Below are 17,340 nucleotides of genomic sequence, written 5' to 3'. Positions count from 1 at the left end.
CGCTAAACACATCATTTGTAGACAATTACAGACCTATCTCTCTCCTACCATTCATTGCGAAGACACTTGAAAGAGCTGCCTTCAACCAACTAACATCCTTCTTGTCTCTAAACAACCAGCTGGATGTCAACCAATCTGGCTTCAAGAAAGGACACTCAACTGAGACTGCATTACTGTCAGTCACAGAAGCCCTACGGATCGCAAAAGCTGCTTCCAAATCTTCAGTCCTCATTCTCCTGGATCTGTCTGCTGCCTTCGACACGGTGAATCATCAGATCCTTATGTCCACCCTCTCATCACTGGGCATCACAGGAACTTCACTCCACTGGTTTGAGTCCTATCTCACAGGTAGGTCCTTCAAGGTCGCATGGAGAGGTGAGGTATCCAGAGCACATCAGCTGACCACAGGGGTTCCCCAGGGTTCAGTTCTTGGTCCCCTCCTCTTCTCCATCTACACCACATCACTGGGACACATCATACAGGCACACGGTTTTTCCTACCACTGCTATGCTGATGACACGCAGCTCTTCCTCTCCTTTCAACCAGATGATCCCACAGTAGCTGCACGGGTCTCAAGCTGTCTGGCGGACATCTCCACATGGATGAAGGAACATCACCTGCAGCTCAACCTGGCAAAGACTGAGCTTCTCGTCCTCCCTGCCAATCCGTCTCTACAGCACGACTTCACCATCCAGCTAGAGTCATCATTAATCACCCCATCAAGATCGGTCAGAAATCTTGGAGTAACGTTTGATGACCAGCTGACCTTCACAGATCACATTTCAAAGACAGCTCGATCATGCAGGTTTGCACTGCACAACATCAGGAAAATCAGGCCTTTCCTAACTGAGCATGCAACACAACTCATCGTCCAGGCCCTGGTCATCTCTAGGCTTGACTACTGCAATGCTCTTCTGGCTGGACTTCCAGCATGTGCAACCAAAACCCTACAGATGATTCAGAATGCTGCAGCTCGTCTTATCTTCAACGAGCCCAAGAGGGCCCACGTCACTCCTCTGTTCATCTCTCTGCACTGGCTACCTCTCGCTGCTCGCATCAAGTTCAAGGCACTGACGCTTGCTTACAGAACTATCACAGGCTCAGCTCCCTCCTACTTTCACTCACTCCTACGAGTCTACATCCCTACCAGACACCTACGATCGGTCAACGAGCGACGTCTCGTGGTTCCATCACAGAAAGCCACAAAATCACTTTCCAGAACATTCTCATTCACAGTTCCATGCTGGTGGAACGCTCTCCCCACCCTCATCCGGAATGCAGAATCCCTGACAACATTCAAAAGACAGCTGAAAACCAATCTCTTCCGTGAGCACTTAACCTTATAGAAAAAAAAAAAAAAAAAAAAAAAAAAAAAAAATGTTTTCCTTTCCCTTTGTAACATCACTTATCAGGCTTATGCTACTCTGAATAATACCTGAACTTCGTACTTTGAGCACTTCTTGCGTTGTTGTTGCTTTTGCCTCTTTATGATGACTCGCTGAATTTTGTCCTAATCTGTAAGTCGCTTTGGAGAAAGGCGTCTGCTAAATGACTAAATGTAAATGTAAATGTAAACATGAAATGTGGGATATACATATTGAATTGTATTATATTATTAATGTAGACCAGTGGTTCTCAACTCCAGTCCTCGGGACCCGCTGCTCTGCACATTTTGTATGTCTCTCTTATCTGACACACTCAGTTCAGTTCATGGAGTCTCTCCTAACGAGCTGATGATCTGATTCAGGTGTGTTAAATAAGAGAGACATACAAAATGTGCAGAGCAGCGGGTCCTGAGGACTGGAATTGAGAACCACTGATGTAGACAATGTATTGAAGGACTAATGGAATATAATTACAGTATTTAATTATGTATTTAGGCTACTGTTTTTCATACAAATACCATAGAAACCAAAGTTACATTTTGCCATGATAGTGAGGTGCTATAGGCTATGCCTGGTTTTATCTGTGGTTATCATGATCTAAATGCATGATACTGGATGACCAATGGTTAAGATTAATAAAACTCAGTCAGAATTTTTTTTTTACCCAAAAAAAATTAGCACATGCAGAAACTAAGAAATTGTCCAATAAATATATTTATTTTGTTAAGGAAAAATGACAAATGTTTGAATGTTCTACCTCAGATTTGTGAAATGTTCACCAGTTTGGCAAGTGTTTGTCATGATATGTTCTGACAATAAAGAGTAGTTTAAAACCACAGTTAACACTCTGGTTTCTACAACTTTCACTTAGGAGCAAAAATCAGCCTTTAAACTTGAAAGAAATAAAGATTTGACTTTTATCGTGATAATTATCGATATCGACTGATATAAAAAAAATTATCGTGATTTTTTTTTTTGGGCCATATCGCCCAGCCCTATTTGGGCCATAAACTTAGTGGCGCACAGGGCGAGGTCAGTCATGCTGCGCAGCTCATTGAAGGACACCGGGTCAGGACTAGGGTTGCAAAGGGGCGAAACATTTCCGGTAAATTTCCATGGGAAGTTAAGCTGGGGAATTTTGGAAATATTCATTACCACGGCAACCGCTTGCGCGTCCACTCTGAAAGTAACTGTACACATAAGAGACGGATAGATACATTATTTAAGGTTATTTCTATTCGTTAGAATATTGATATATGAACTTGTTGTCAAGTAAGCCCCGTTGTGAGCAAGAGCAAAGGCTCTCTAAACTTTCAGTGTGCTGCACTGCTCTAGTTGATTTCTGCGCCTTCCCCCCAAAAAATATCATGTTAATTTTGAAAACATAGGCTAATTCCTTTTTGTGGATCCTCTTGGTCTTTCTTCATGTTTCTTTGACAAATATCAGTGTCTCAGTCTCACGCACGCTGCACGCGAGTTAACCACACCAACTTATTTACATGTTGCGGTATGCACGGAATAAAAAAATCTGTTACGGTTGACATTTTCTTCCGTGGTAACGATATATACCATCATACCGCCCAGCCCTACTTATGTGGTAAATAGTTATGCTAGCTTATTTATCATCTAACTTATCAGCTTGCTATCTACTAGATGAATACATTTGTATGTGATATTTGTAATTTAAACATTTAATAAATATATTTCCCCATAATATCATCAGAACTTACTTCACTTTGTTTAGTCCACAGGCTCAAATGTGTGCCTTCAATAGTCTTGTGCTTTGGGCTTCTGTACATGTGATGGAGGCATGCACAGTGCCAGTAGGGGGTGTGGTCTCAATAGCCATGCAGTAAGCAGTGTGCTATGTGCATGTGATTGAGGAATGGCATGGATATTCAAGTGTATTTGAATGGCATCTGTTTGTTTTATTCAAGATTATGCTAAAATATACTTTCCTCAACTATATTTAAGTTCCCTATGAAGAGCCAACCTTCAAATTTGAAAATTCCCAGTTTATTCTGTTTATTCCCATAAATTCCTGTTAATTCCCTTAAATTCCCATTAATTCCCATGGAAAGTTTCCATCTTTGAAAATTCCCAAAATTTTGCAACCCTAGTCAGGACCAGTTTTATCCATGGTGGGGGATCTTGGCCTGGTAGACTTGAAGGACTGCCATAGTATGAAGGGTGGATCCACCTTGACCTTTCACGGCATACACTCTAGCTGTGAGGGCAAATGTAATCCTGCACGGCTTACCTATTATTTACACTGCACACGTCTGCAACGCATTACGGCTCCAATGCGGCCACCGGAGCTGATTGTGGCCATTCTAGTCAATGCTTGTGTTTATACTGGCCGTGCCGTGGCACGTTTCAGAAGCGTCCCAGAAGTGGCTCTCTGCGCTGCTTCGCTAAAGAATAGGTGCCTGGTCAATTTTCGATGGACACCACGTCCAAGCCACACAGTTCAAATGCAAAATCCTCCTGCTCATAGGCACTGTATGTAAAATATAGAAACAAGATCATTGGGGATGTATTTTAACAATAGCAACAACAAAGTAGGATATAGCAATACACACAACAATAAACACAATTAAGACATAACAACAACAACGTCAAACAGGCAAATCTCGTGGTCTCGCAAATTCAGTTGCTTCGCTTCTGAAATGTTCCTGGTGCGAGTTGGCACTGTGTGGAGGACAGAACAAAACCTTGTCGGAGCTGCAGTGTTGGGCAAGCTACTTGGAAAATGTAGTGAGCTAAGCTAGTAATTACTCTACATTAAATGAAGCTTCACTACACTAAACCAATTTGTTGTGGATATTTAAGAAAAATGTTTGTTTCGCTTCATATATTCAATTTAACAGCATTAGGTTGAATAAGTTAAACTGTGTAACTGAACAGTGCACATATTTTTGAGGCTTAAATTATGTTCTAAATTATGAATGGGTGAAACCAGTGCTGTTTTTCAGTTGTTTTCCTCTGTGAACATGCACTAATTGGATGTCTAGGGTATGTCTATCGTTTGAACCAACGAGAATTCCTAATTTAGATTCCAATAAGCTAAAAAATGTTTTAGTCTTATTTAGTCTATATTTAGTCTTATTGCAAAACATTTAGTTGTAGCTGAATATCATGAACAAAAATCAACAGGCTAAAGAACAGTTACACTAGGAACATTTGACTGTGGTTTAAAAATACCATAGAAAAACAACTAACCTAATATAAACTTCAAGCATTATTAAAGACAAGTAAACAAACAAAAAAATGTATTTGAATGTGTGTGTTTATGAGTTGCCTGATGTGTTAGTAATGCTTTGCCTCGCTGCCTGTTGTGAGTTTGTCTGCTTCGGTGCTGTAAGCTCCGTATTAGCCTCGTATTAGCCTCGTATAGCCTCGTATTTCCTTGTTTTGAACCATCATTTACTACAATTTCTAGTTGTTTATACTACTACTAAATACAGCTTACCCAACATCGCTGGCTTCCGTTACAACACGCTAGTAATTCGCTAGCCTGTTATCACGCCACCCGTGCGCTCTGCTATTTTTATTTATCTATTTTCGCTCGCGCCTTTGAGTTCATAAAAGCTCAGGTGAGTAAGAAACACTCAACAAACACGGTGAGTAATGTCTTGTCCTGTTATTATCATGCGTCGCGTCTGAATGCGTTGTTGTTTTTTTGAGCTTTATCGATTTGATTTATAATTTCTTGATTTTTCTCTTTAAACTCGCTTACAACGAAGATTTTCTACTTTTCCTCACTGAAGAAGCACTGCTCAAACCTCATTGTTACAACGCGGACTGTTGAGCAGACGCGTCTCAAGCCTATTAGTGATCCAACGCTGCATACTCTTAAAGGTTACGTCCGTGGATCACGGCTGAACGCGTCTTCTCCACACTCACTTACAAACAAACAAACTTATAATATAAATTAGTATTAATATTGATAGCATCACTGGTAGCTTCGTTGCTAACTCACTGTCCATCTGTTAAAATGGCGAATATATCAGATGTAAGTAGTCTACCGTTTGGTGCAGGTGAGGACACATTTGAGCTGCACGCACTGCAGTCTGAGCTGGAAGCTGTTGAGAAACAGATCCACAACCTTTTATTGAGACAGGCCGAGCTGAGAGACCGGTGTTTGGCTCTTGAAACATCACGTGCCGATGCACACAAATCAGTGTTTAACGTTACTAACCCGCTGACTCCGACCGCGTCTACTCCGTGCGTTCCTCAGCATCGGTCGCAATCAGCCATGGTCTCGTTCACTCCGGCTCCAACACGCCACCACGAATCCTGGGTGGTTCCGCAGCGGAAGACGCGAGTCAGGTTTAGACCAAGACTTTCTCCGACCCTCCCGGTTTTTGAGTTATCCACACAAAACCGCTTCTCCCCTCTACGCGAAACAGAACACGATGCTGTGATCATCGGCGATTCCATCGTTCGGCACGTACACGCTACGTTAGGTAAAAGTAAGGTGCAAAGTCACTGCTTTCCTGGTGCTCGTGTTTCTGAAATCGCTGCTCGCGTTCCCGAGATCCTGAACGGTGACGAGCGCGTCGGAACTGTGGTCCTGCACGCGGGAGTGAACGACATCAGGCTGCGCCAGACGGAGATTCTGAAGAAAGACTTCAGGAATCTAATCGATACGGTACGCAGCACATCGCCTGAAACAACGATCATTGTGTCAGGACCGCTTCCCACGTACCGACTAGGGCATGAAAAGTTCAGCAGATTATTTGCGCTAAATGAATGGTTAATGTCATGGTGCAATGAGCAGAAACTGCTCTTTATAAATAATTGGAATCTGTTTTGGGAGCGTCCTAGGCTTTTCCGTGCTGATGGCTTACACCCAAGCAGATTCGGAGCGGCTCTTCTGTCAGATAACATCTCCAAAATGTTAAATACCCTTTGACTAGTAACCAAAAGTCCAAATCATAGTCTCTGCTGCACCAATTCAACTGATATAAATACTAGTGTAGAACATTGCATAGAAACCGTGTCTATTCCTCGTTTAGTGAGATCAAATAATAAATCTAATGCAGGATCTAGGAAAAATCTAATTGTTATTAAAACAGAAAATGTTGCTATTAGTAAACACAAACTATTTCTAAAGCTAGGTCTTCTAAACATTAGATCACTCACACCTAAGGCAGTTATTGTAAATGAAATAGTCACAGATAATAGCTTCGATGTACTTTGCCTTACTGAAACCTGGCTTAAACCAAATGATTATTTCGGTATTAATGAGTCTACTCCTCCTGGATACTGTTATAAGCATGAGCCCCGTCTGATTGGTCGTGGCGGAGGTGTTGCAACCATTTATAAAGATATTCTAAATGTTACTCAGAAAACGGGTTATACGTTTATTTCATTTGAAGTACTTGTACTAAATGTTACGCTCTTAGATGTTAGAAAAACATCCCTATTATCTCTAGCCTTGGCTACCGTATATAGACCGCCAGGGCCTTACGCTGATTTCCTAAAAGAGTTTGCAGATTTTCTCTCAGACCTATTAGTCAATGTCGATAAAGCATTAATTGTTGGAGATTTTAACATACACGTAGATAATCCAAATGATGCGTTAGGAGCTGCGTTTACAGATTTATTAAATTCATTTGGGGTCAAGCAAAACGTCACCGGACCAACACATCGTCTTAATCATACACTCGATTTAATTATATCACATGGAACCGATCCAACCGATATAGATATCATTCCACAAAGTGATGAAGTCACTGATCACTACATGGTAACTTGCATATTACGTACTGCTGTAATATGTCATGCAGTGCCGCGTTATCGACCAGGCAGAACAATCCTTCCATCCACCATAGATAATTTCTCAAATTGCTTATCTAATTTGTCTCAGCTGCTGCCTGAACCCAAACAAACAGATGAACTAGAAGAACTAACTAGCACTATGAGCACCATTCTCTCTAGAACATTGGATGTGGTTGCACCTATTAAATTAAAAAAGGTCAGAGAGAAAAATAAAGCACCATGGTATAACAATACTACGCATGTTTTAAAGAGAGAAACCCGTATTTTAGAGCGTAAATGGAAACAAACTAATTTAGAGGTCTTTAGAATCGCGTGGAAAGACAGTATGTCACGTTATAAAAAGACCCTAAAAGCGGCCAGGGCTGAGCACCTCCGCAAACTAATAGAAAACAACCAAAATAATCCAAGGTTTTTATTTAACACCGTGGCTAAACTAACAAATAAACAGACGTCACCCGAACAAAATATCCCGTTACAGTTCAGTAGTAATGATTTCATGAACTTCTTCACTGAGAAAATAGAAAGCATCAGAACCACAATTGTAAACGTTCAATCTTCAATCGCGCCTTATAATTCAGCTTCAATTATCACCCCGCAAGAACAATTACAGTGCTTTACAACTATAGAACAAAAAGAGTTAAATAAACTTATCACTTCATCTAAAACAACAACATGTTTATTAGATCCTATACCAACTAAACTACTGAAAGAAGTGTTACCTGTAGTGGAAGAGCCTCTCCTCAATATTATTAACTCGTCTTTATCTCTAGGTCATGTTCCAAGAACATTAAAACTGGCAGTTATAAAACCTCTCATTAAGAAACCACAATTAGATCATAATAATCTAGCAAATTATAGACCCATTTCAAATCTTCCATTTATGTATAAAATATTAGAAAAAGTGGTGTCCGCTCACTGTCTTGCAACAAAATGATATCTATGAAAAGTTTCAGTCTGGATTCAGACCGCATCATAGCACTGAAACTGCGCTCGTTAAAATCACAAATGATTTACTTTTAGCTTCTGACCAAGGCTGTATCTCAATACTAGTTTTACTTGATCTTAGTGCTGCGTTCGATACTATAGATCACACAATACTCTTAGATCGACTACAAAATTATACTGGTGTTCAAGGACAAGCACTAAGCTGGTTCAAATCACACCTATCTGACCGCTACCATTTTGTCTATTTAAATGGAGAAAAATCGATCATAACTCCAGTAAACTATGGAGTGCCGCAGGGATCTGTGTTAGGCCCTCTGTTATTCTCAATATATATGATGCCACTTGGAAATATTATAAGGAAACATGGAATTAGTTTCCATTGTTATGCTGATGACACTCAAATATATATTTCATCAAGGCCGGATGAAAACGCTAAATTTTCCAAATTGACAGAGTGTGTTAAAGATATAAAAGATTGGATGACGCGTCATTTTCTTTTATTAAATCCAGACAAGACAGAGGTAATACTTATCGGTTCAAAAAACCGCCCACAAAACCTCGCACAATACAACTTTAACATCATAGGATGTCCTGTTACTTTATCCGCTACAGTAAAAGACCTGGGTGTTACACTCGATTGCAACCTGTCTTTTGAAAATCATATTTCATATGTTACAAAAACAGCCTTTTTCCACCTTAGAAACATTGCTAAGCTACGTAATATGCTATCAGTTTCTGATGCAGAAAAGTTAGTTCATGCATTCATGACCTCGAGACTGGATTACTGTAATGCCTTATTAGCTGGTTGTCCTGCATCCTCAATAAACAAGCTACAGTTAGTCCAAAATGCCGCCGCTAGAGTTCTTACGAGATCAAGAAAATATGATCATATAACACCGATTTTATCATCACTGCATTGGTTACCTATAAAGTTCCGTATTAATTACAAGGTATTGCTACTGACTTATAAAGCCCTAAACGGCTTAGCTCCAGTCTATTTAACGGATCTTCTATCGCCCTATAATCCATCGCGCTCTTTAAGATCACTAAATTCAAGGCTTTTGGTCATACCTAGGATATTCAGAACCACCAAAGGAGGGAGAGCATTTTCACATTTGGCTCCAAAACTCTGGAATAGTCTTCCTGATACTGTTCGTTGCTCAGACTCGCTCTCCCAGTTTAAAACTAGATTAAAGTCGCATCTTTTCAGCCAAGCATTCATATAATCCCACAGTTCAAACTACAATCCGGCCTCTAGCTCATAAATGCCAGAGGAGAACTGGCCCCCGACTGAGCCTGGGTTCTCCCAAGGTTTTTTTTCTCCATTAGGTCACCTGATGGAGTTTTAGGACACCATTAGGTCACTTGATGGAGTTTTTCGGTTCCTTGCCACTGTTGCCTTTGGCTTGCTCAGTTGGGGATATTTTGGGGATATTTAATTTAATTTTATCAATCAATAAATTCCTCTTGAAATAAACTTTGTTGTATTATTTAAATTTAATACTGTGAAGCTGCTTTGATACAATCTGTATTGTGAAAAGCGCTATACAAATAAACTTGACTTGACTTGACTTTGTCAATGTTAAGATTCTTTATAATATGGCAATAAAAATCAGGGGGGCAGGTTTTCATTAAATATTGAAGCTTCCCCGGGCGCCGCCATTGATTAGCAGACCATCACCTGCTGTTAGCATCCCATTGACTCCCATTCATTTTGGCGTCACTTTGACAGCGAATAACTTTACATCTGAGGCGTTTAAAGTCTCCATTTGTCCATTATTTATTTCTAAAGAAACACGAAAATGTATAAAAGGCTCCATTACCTTGTATCTTACGTTATGGCCTCGTAGATGCAGTTTTTGTAAAAATAGGCTAACGATTGCGTCATAACCACGCGACTCTCTGTCGCACAGTAGAGAGATTACCGTATAGACAGGAGGAGAAGCTTGCACGCAATCGGGGGGACGTGGAGGCAAAATGACAAAATAATGAATCAGAATACTTAGCAAAAGTTTCTCCTGCTCCTAGCTCATGGACAGCTCCTACTCACACTCTCCGTCTCTGCAAGTTTCGAAAGGGAATGATTCAGATTTCTCTCGGCACAGCTACTAGAAGACAGACGGGTTGCTCACGTCACATCTATGTCGTCAAGCTCAGTTTGAGTCTGCGCAGTACGCTCGACCATCAGGAAGTGAGTGCTTCTAATTGACTTCACTTTTCTCCGTTGAAACCTATGGGGTCGCTGTGTCCAGTTTATATACTGTCTATGATAAAAATACTGCCGCTTTCATAAGGTCTTTATCATTTTATTAAAATTAAAGAAAAGAGACGTACAAACTTTCACGAGCTGTCACGTATTTTGAGCTTGCAGCGGGAATCTCTTAAGTGAGAATGAGAAGTTTAAAGCTTACAGGCGTCGACCCCCGCAGCATCTTCTGGGATTTCTAACGGTTGGATTCTCTCAAGTCTGCATTTACTAGTTGCATAAATAGAATGTTGCCGACATTCGGTTTGATTCCGGTAAGCCGTCCGACTTCCGCTCGCCTCATTCCTGAAGATGGTGTTGTTTTATACGAGAGCCTGCAAGATCTACCTAAGTTTACCATCAGTGATTTGCACCGGATTACTAACTCCTTTTCATCTGCTCCCAGGTGTAAGAGAGAGAAGGGGTTCAAAATATACATTTCACAATTCATCAACAACTATGAAGGTACTTTCTAGTCAGATTACCGCTGACTAGAACTAGGGCGGGCTAGCAGTTGCTTGATGTTAAGTTACCCCAGCTAACTAAATCATCTATGGGAATTACAGGTTTTCCTCTAAGGTTGGCCATATCTCACATGAGATAGTTTTACCCTGTGACTTTCGTTTACATTTACTTCTCTTTTTAGTCTGATTGAAAGTCAATCCATTCACAAGATCCTAACTAATTTCCCACTTGAATGGAATAGCGTATCAAATAGATGTGTACATACTAGGGCTGGGAATCGATCAAATAAAATTAAACATCTCAAATTAATCGTAAAGATTAACGCGTTAATTCCCCCAGCCCTAATTAATAAATATATATTCACCATGAATTCCCATGACATCTATTATATATTTCCAAAGGTGTAAAGTCCATGAGTCAGAAAGTAAAAGTCCTGCCATATGTTTATTCCACCCATGAACCCAGCCAGCTGAATTCACTAATTAGAACTATCTCCTGGCTGAAAAACTGTGCTAATTAGCAAATCCAGGTGATTGGAACAAAATACTGAGGAGGACTTTTACTTTCTGAAGCTGGACTTTACACCGTTGTTTTATGTGGACTCTGGATATTTTTATTTATTGCATTTTTTTTTTGCATTTTAACAAGAACAAAACATAATTTACATACAAGAGTACATATCAAATAGATATGTCTATGTCTATGTCTATCTAAGATAATAGATAATAGACAAATACATGTCAGGGGTAAAGAAGAAATTAAAAAGTAAAGAAAAATAAAAAATAAAAAGAAAGGCATTTTACATAAAACACCTGTACCTGTCAAACAGCTGTGTAGTTTTCCTAGCTTTTAGGTTTTTACTTTTGGATATTGTTTCTAAATATATTTTAACATCAATTTTAAAATGTTCAAAATTTTGTATTTTTCCATTCCATTTGACTTATAGTAATGAGCAATTATAACAATTAAATCTAAAATAAACAAAAGATATTTATCACCCTCAAATGAAAAATATTTTAACATAACATTAATTTCTTCAAAGTTAACAAGAGTCATGACTTTTCTTTGCAAGTAATTACTGAGTTCTTTCCAAAACATTTGGGTCTTGGGACAATCCCAAAATAGATGGTTGATAGTCTCAGGGGAAATTTTACAAAAAGTGCAAATATCTTCGATGTTCACTTTAAAACGCTGTACCACAAGTTGGACTCTGGATATTTGACAGCAGATTGAACAGGACTTTTATTTTGGTCTGACGATATGACATCATAAAGCTGCGCCGTGCTCCTGCAACTGTTATGATTAGACTGAAGAAAGGTTTGTGGTTTTACGCATTTAAAGAGTTTAAATCGATACACGTCGATTTGATAGTTTTTACAAGAGTTTTGACCATGTATTATTTAACATATGCTTGTAATATGATTAAAAGAATATTAAGCGCCTCCAGCTCCGTTTTTTTTGTGAGTAAAGCATATTCACACAACAAAAGTAACAGTAACGTCTCATTTCGATATCGTGTATCAGTTTATTGTAAACACGAATTCGGGTTTTGGAAAGTGGTGATGGAGAAACGGAGTCAACTGAATCTAATGCTTTGCCAAATGACTCACTGATTCAAAGCGCTTGAATCACCGCGCGCTGACGAATCCTGCCGCTCAAAACAGTGTAAAAATACAACGAAAACACAAATATTAGGCTATTATTAATAATGATAAATTTTATGAACAAATCGCAAATGGTTTAATGGCAACGTAAAATGTTAAATGTACAAATCATTAAATATGAAGTGTCTGTATAATTTTTTTAAATTATTATATTGTAGTGCTTGTTGTTTTGAGTGATTTTTGTCTAGTCAGTTTATTTAAGTCCATTAACTCTCACTCTGACTGACTCCCTCACCAGTGCGCTGAACTACTGAACTAGAGCTGATTGAGACGCACTCAGAGATTTACTGTGGGTTTATTTTTCTTTCTGTTAATTATTCTCATCTTAAACATGACTTTGTCCAAACACACAGGAAAACTCCTGGAGAAACATCTGAGATCCACGTGACACTATTATAAAGATGGCGTTGATTAAACAGGAGAGTGAAGACATAAAGATTGAAGAAGTGTTCAGTGTGAATCATGAAGATACTGAGGAACAAACAGGTTAGTTTCATTCAATCCTTATTAAAATGATCTACAGAAATGAATGATATCTATGAAGAATGTCATATGAGTGTCCTAATTAAAGCGGTTTTATTTGACATGGAGCGGGTCTTCTCATGTGAATAGACATGTTTGTTGAGATCACATGACCAGACAAATGGAAATAAAGTGTTTCCTTATGAACTTTAGAGGACTTTAATGCACTTGCATTATATGGACTAGATATATTATTTATATGGATTATAAATCTGTTATTCAGAAGAAAGGAAATCATATACATCTGGGATGGTTATGAGTGAGTAAATGATAAGAGAACATTAATTTTGGATGAAGTATTCCTTTAACTATCACCACAGCCCCATCAAGTACCTTTCACTAAACCAAAGATTGAAACCAACTACAGTAATATTAATGATAATGTAAACATTTTATGAAAGGTGGCCCTTATTACAATAATAGACTTAAAAACAATCAAGTTTGCTGGTGGAAATATATTGATATTGCCAAATCATGAGAGTAGTTGCCATTATTATTTTCATGTATTGACATCCATTTTATTTTAAACCATAAACAAGTCAGTCCTTTCATTTGACATGAGATCACTGCAGTTAGCAAATGACAACAAGCCCACAGGTCGTTTTTTAGGCAGTTTCTCTTGTATAAAAATTAACCCTAAGAAATGACCCACAGGCTCAACCCAGCTTTTGACTCCTATGCAGATTCACTCCCCTACAAAATCACCCCAATTATTCTAGAATGATTAATTCTTTTGAAATGGAGCCATTCAAATAATTTGGTGAAGTTGTTTTTATATCGCAATATATATCGCAGAAAAACTACATTTCGGAATGTAACTTTTTTTCTAATATTGTGCAGCCTTACTTCAGATGTGCACTGTACGCCATGATGGTTTTGAATTGCTTGAAATATGATTAGAATCACTTCGAAAATAAAAATATAGTAAAGTGCAACAAAATTGCAAACACAATTCTGAGAATGATTATAATAAGAACACGACTGTAAAAGGATGTTGTGAATTCTTTGTTTGCCCGTGTTTTAGCTCACTTTTACGAGAAGAGCGCATCCACAACAGGAGTTACACATTCTGAGCAGCACGTAACTTAGTTCAAGTTCATTTGTGCATTTGTGTAATTTTGTACAGATATAAGTTGTAATATTATGTTTATGTGGTATAAATATCTGATTCATTTCATAAGATGCGTTTCATGAGTTTATTAACATGTTAATAAAGCGCTTCAGTTTCCCGGTGTACATTCAGCTTCAGCGCAACTCAAACAGGAATGATGTTATTTGAAACCGTAATATTAATGTTAGATGTTTCTTTTTCAAAAAACAAAAAACATTGATGCATTATTAATAATTAGCCCTTTTTTTCCTTGTATTATTTTCCTAAACAATATGGTTGAATTAAAATCAGTCATTATTGTCCTTGCGGAGGCTATTCCATTTTATTTATCCATGACAAATACATTTTTGGTATGATCCAATTATTTGTTTGCATTATTTAGGCATTATTTTATTGCTTTGTAAGGAATTTTAATTTTTTTATAAAGAAATTTCGCCAGTGTAAAACATTTTAAAGTTAAAATGTTCATATCGGAACATTCCTACCTTTAAATTTCTGTTCCCTTTCGAAAGCGAACTCGCACTGTGTCGATGACGCTATAGAGAACGCCTCCGCGTGAACCGGTGTCTGAAAGCGTATACAATCACGGCAATCGTCATTGACCAGTGAAAAGTGGGGGCTAGAGAACATGTCATCCTCCTTTCCTCTTCAGGCACTGTCTTGTTTGATTTGCGATCACCTTTAAAAGGTAAAGAAAATGATGACAAGTGACAAACATTTTAAGAAATGTGCAGAATGTCCTCTCTCACGCCCTTCAGAAGCTTGCGAGAGTGCTGGAAGAGGATGTGTTTTCACTTACAATCAGCCCAAGAGAGCAGGAGATGCTTGATGAGGGTGAAGATGATGTACAACCTGAACCCTCACAGCCTCCCTGCCCCGCGTATGATGAGCTGTTGAGTGTTATGACACGGGTATGTGTCGATGCCCCCAATTGACGAGAGGCTCCGGCCCTGCCTTCTGATCTACTCCAGATGACATCTCGCTTGATGGCAGGGCATTCACGGTGGCGGGTCAGGCTGGTCCTGCTATACACATGATGTCTGTGTCACAAGCGTACCAGGCCGACCCGCTGAAGGATTTGGACCAGGGTCAGGGTCTCTCCCCGCTGCCGCTATCGGCACCTTGATATCCACCTTGTATTTATATATATCTCACTTTAGAGAGTCGTTAGAAATGAGACTATAGCTCTGAACTTCAGACAGATGATATTCATGTGTGAGACTCAATATCTGGCTTAGGCATGTGTAATAGGAGTTTTTGGAGGCGATCTGCTAGAAGCATCCTCGCCCCGAGCCCCTCAGTATCTGAGTATAGGTTCATTAGAGCTAGAGCCCATCAGTTCATCTTCTGTAAGGTCTAGTTTTGGAGCTGGACACGAATATTCGAATATACATTGAATTCGAATAATCGTTGGTATTCGATTTTCAATTTTGGGATTCGAATATTATTATTTATTTATTTTTCGTACACCTGGCATCCCCCTCGAAACGGTTCTTATTGCGCTTGAATATGTTTACAGTATAAAATCTGGTGAAATAAAATGCATATAAAATAATGTACAAAATGTATTAGCCATTATTATCAATCTGAATTAATCTAGGAGCTTGTTAAAACTCAAACGTGAGATTTTACTGGGACGTCACGTTTATTGAAACGTTACCTTGTTCTATTTAGTCTCTTACAGTTTAATTATATTTAAGGGAATTCATTTAATTTTATTTAAACTCAGACCTCCATTTTACAACAGATGCGTGTTTATTTGAGCACTTCCATCAGTGAAACACCACACTACAGCCTATATACATTTTTTTTTTTTTTTAATTCTGTAAATATTGGTTACCTAAAGAATATAAGAAAGTTACATATTATTTAACAAACATTCGTTTTATATTTCCCGACAAAGATGCGTCATATATCTCTGCACTGTGAGAGGGATGAGGGACACGAGCAGGAAAGAGACAGTCATAGGCGTAATTTACGGGTGGGACACCACTACTGTCCCCACCACTTTTTGAAACATCTGCGGCACGGATGTACCTAATACAAATAAATAAAACATTTCCAGTTAACTAATTTTGTTCGTCGCGCTGAAATGTATTGTTTTTTAAATCAAGCTGCTGAGTGCTCTTTGCCACTGCTATCAGTGGTGCGGATACATTGTTCTCTTGTGGCTCGCGCACAGTCTTCACACAGACGCACGCTTGAATCTAACGCTGTTTGTGAAATCACAAAACAAAATGCACGCAAACATATCTCTGCTTTATTTACAACCATATACAAGTATATGAAAAAAAAATATTCGAGTGCGGATTAGAACCCAGAACCTCTGGCACGCTTGGCAAAAGTTCTACCACAAGACCATTAAAGAAAACAAGCAGTAAATACAGATCTATCCATTTATTCACGTGAAAATAATAGATTTTTTTTGTTGAAAACCACTATTATTGTAAACTATTGATTTCTGGACATCGTAATATTTTTTTCTGACAATTGTTATTGTAAACGTGTATTGTACTGTAAATAGGCCTGATACCTAATAGAATAGTAAATCAGATATATTACATTCACATTTTTACTGTGGTAAAGTAGAAAAAACACTGTAGGACAAATGAAAAGCGAACCAAATGAAGAAACTTTTATATAACCTGAGTGAAGATTTGGGAAAAGAAATAAGATATTCTATGTCCAATGGAATATTTTTTAATTCACTGATATTCGGGTGACCAGATTGCAAAACATAATACAAAACCAGTAGTGATGCGGTTGTCAAGTTAACTGGCACAGCCCTACTGCCCGAGTGAGGCGTGCCGCTTCCGGCTCGTGCTGTTCTGTAGTTTATTAAAAGTTTATTAATTCTGAATGTGTCATGTGTCCATATTGCTCCAAATTGGACACTGCACTTCCTTGAGTCCGCAGCAACACACTCGCCACGTGTGAAGTCGATTTGGATGAATGGTTCTCGACATAATAAAAATGTAAACCGACAGACACTCAGAGATTCCTGCCTTTATTAGAGAGAAGAATATGTCCAGCCCCTCTCCTAAAAGCTTTGAATATTCTGTGTTAATTATTACCGAAGCTTCAAAGCTCCAAAAATGTATTCGGAACAGCTCTACCAGCTAGGAATTGAGTTGGTTTCCCTCTAGGCCCCTTGAATTAATACTCAAGTTACAAGGTAAAATGTCGTTGGCCTCATAGTCAAGGTCTCCATTTCCC

General features: G+C 38.7%; 3 protein-coding genes across 4 annotated transcripts in view; all 3 read left to right on the top strand.

The window, feature by feature from the left end:
• The window catches only part of LOC309502539 (uncharacterized protein), a 187,265-nt gene that overhangs the window by 1,921 nt on the left and 168,004 nt on the right, over positions 1-17,340 (top strand). Inside the window, exon 3 of the mRNA XM_082174943.1 lies at positions 120-1,583. Coding sequence (XP_082031069.1) covers positions 120-1,346 — 1,227 coding nt within the window. The 3' untranslated portion in view covers positions 1,347-1,583. The remainder of the gene's footprint in view (positions 1-119; positions 1,584-17,340) is intronic.
• The window catches only part of LOC309503434 (uncharacterized protein), a 124,552-nt gene that overhangs the window by 50,721 nt on the left and 56,491 nt on the right, over positions 1-17,340 (top strand). The gene's annotated exons all lie outside the window — the stretch shown is intronic.
• LOC309503442 (uncharacterized protein) overlaps positions 1-17,340 on the top strand; it is a 149,859-nt gene that overhangs the window by 114,383 nt on the left and 18,136 nt on the right. Inside the window, exons 1-2 of one of the 2 annotated variants that reach the window (XM_082176276.1) lie at positions 12,092-12,144; positions 12,845-12,977. The exons of the other annotated variant lie outside the window; for it this stretch is intronic. Of the exons in view, the coding sequence (XP_082032402.1) occupies positions 12,893-12,977 (85 nt within the window). The 5' untranslated portion in view covers positions 12,092-12,144; positions 12,845-12,892. Of the gene's footprint in view, positions 1-12,091; positions 12,145-12,844; positions 12,978-17,340 lie in introns of those variants that run through there. 2 annotated transcript variants of the gene reach the window in all.

This window comes from Leuciscus leuciscus, assembly GCF_965113295.1.
Source record: "Leuciscus leuciscus genome assembly, chromosome: 7".
Taxonomy (NCBI): domain Eukaryota; kingdom Metazoa; phylum Chordata; class Actinopteri; order Cypriniformes; family Leuciscidae; genus Leuciscus; species Leuciscus leuciscus.
The sequence above is the reverse complement of the archived record's forward strand: the minus strand, read 5'-3'. Positions and strand labels throughout refer to the sequence as shown.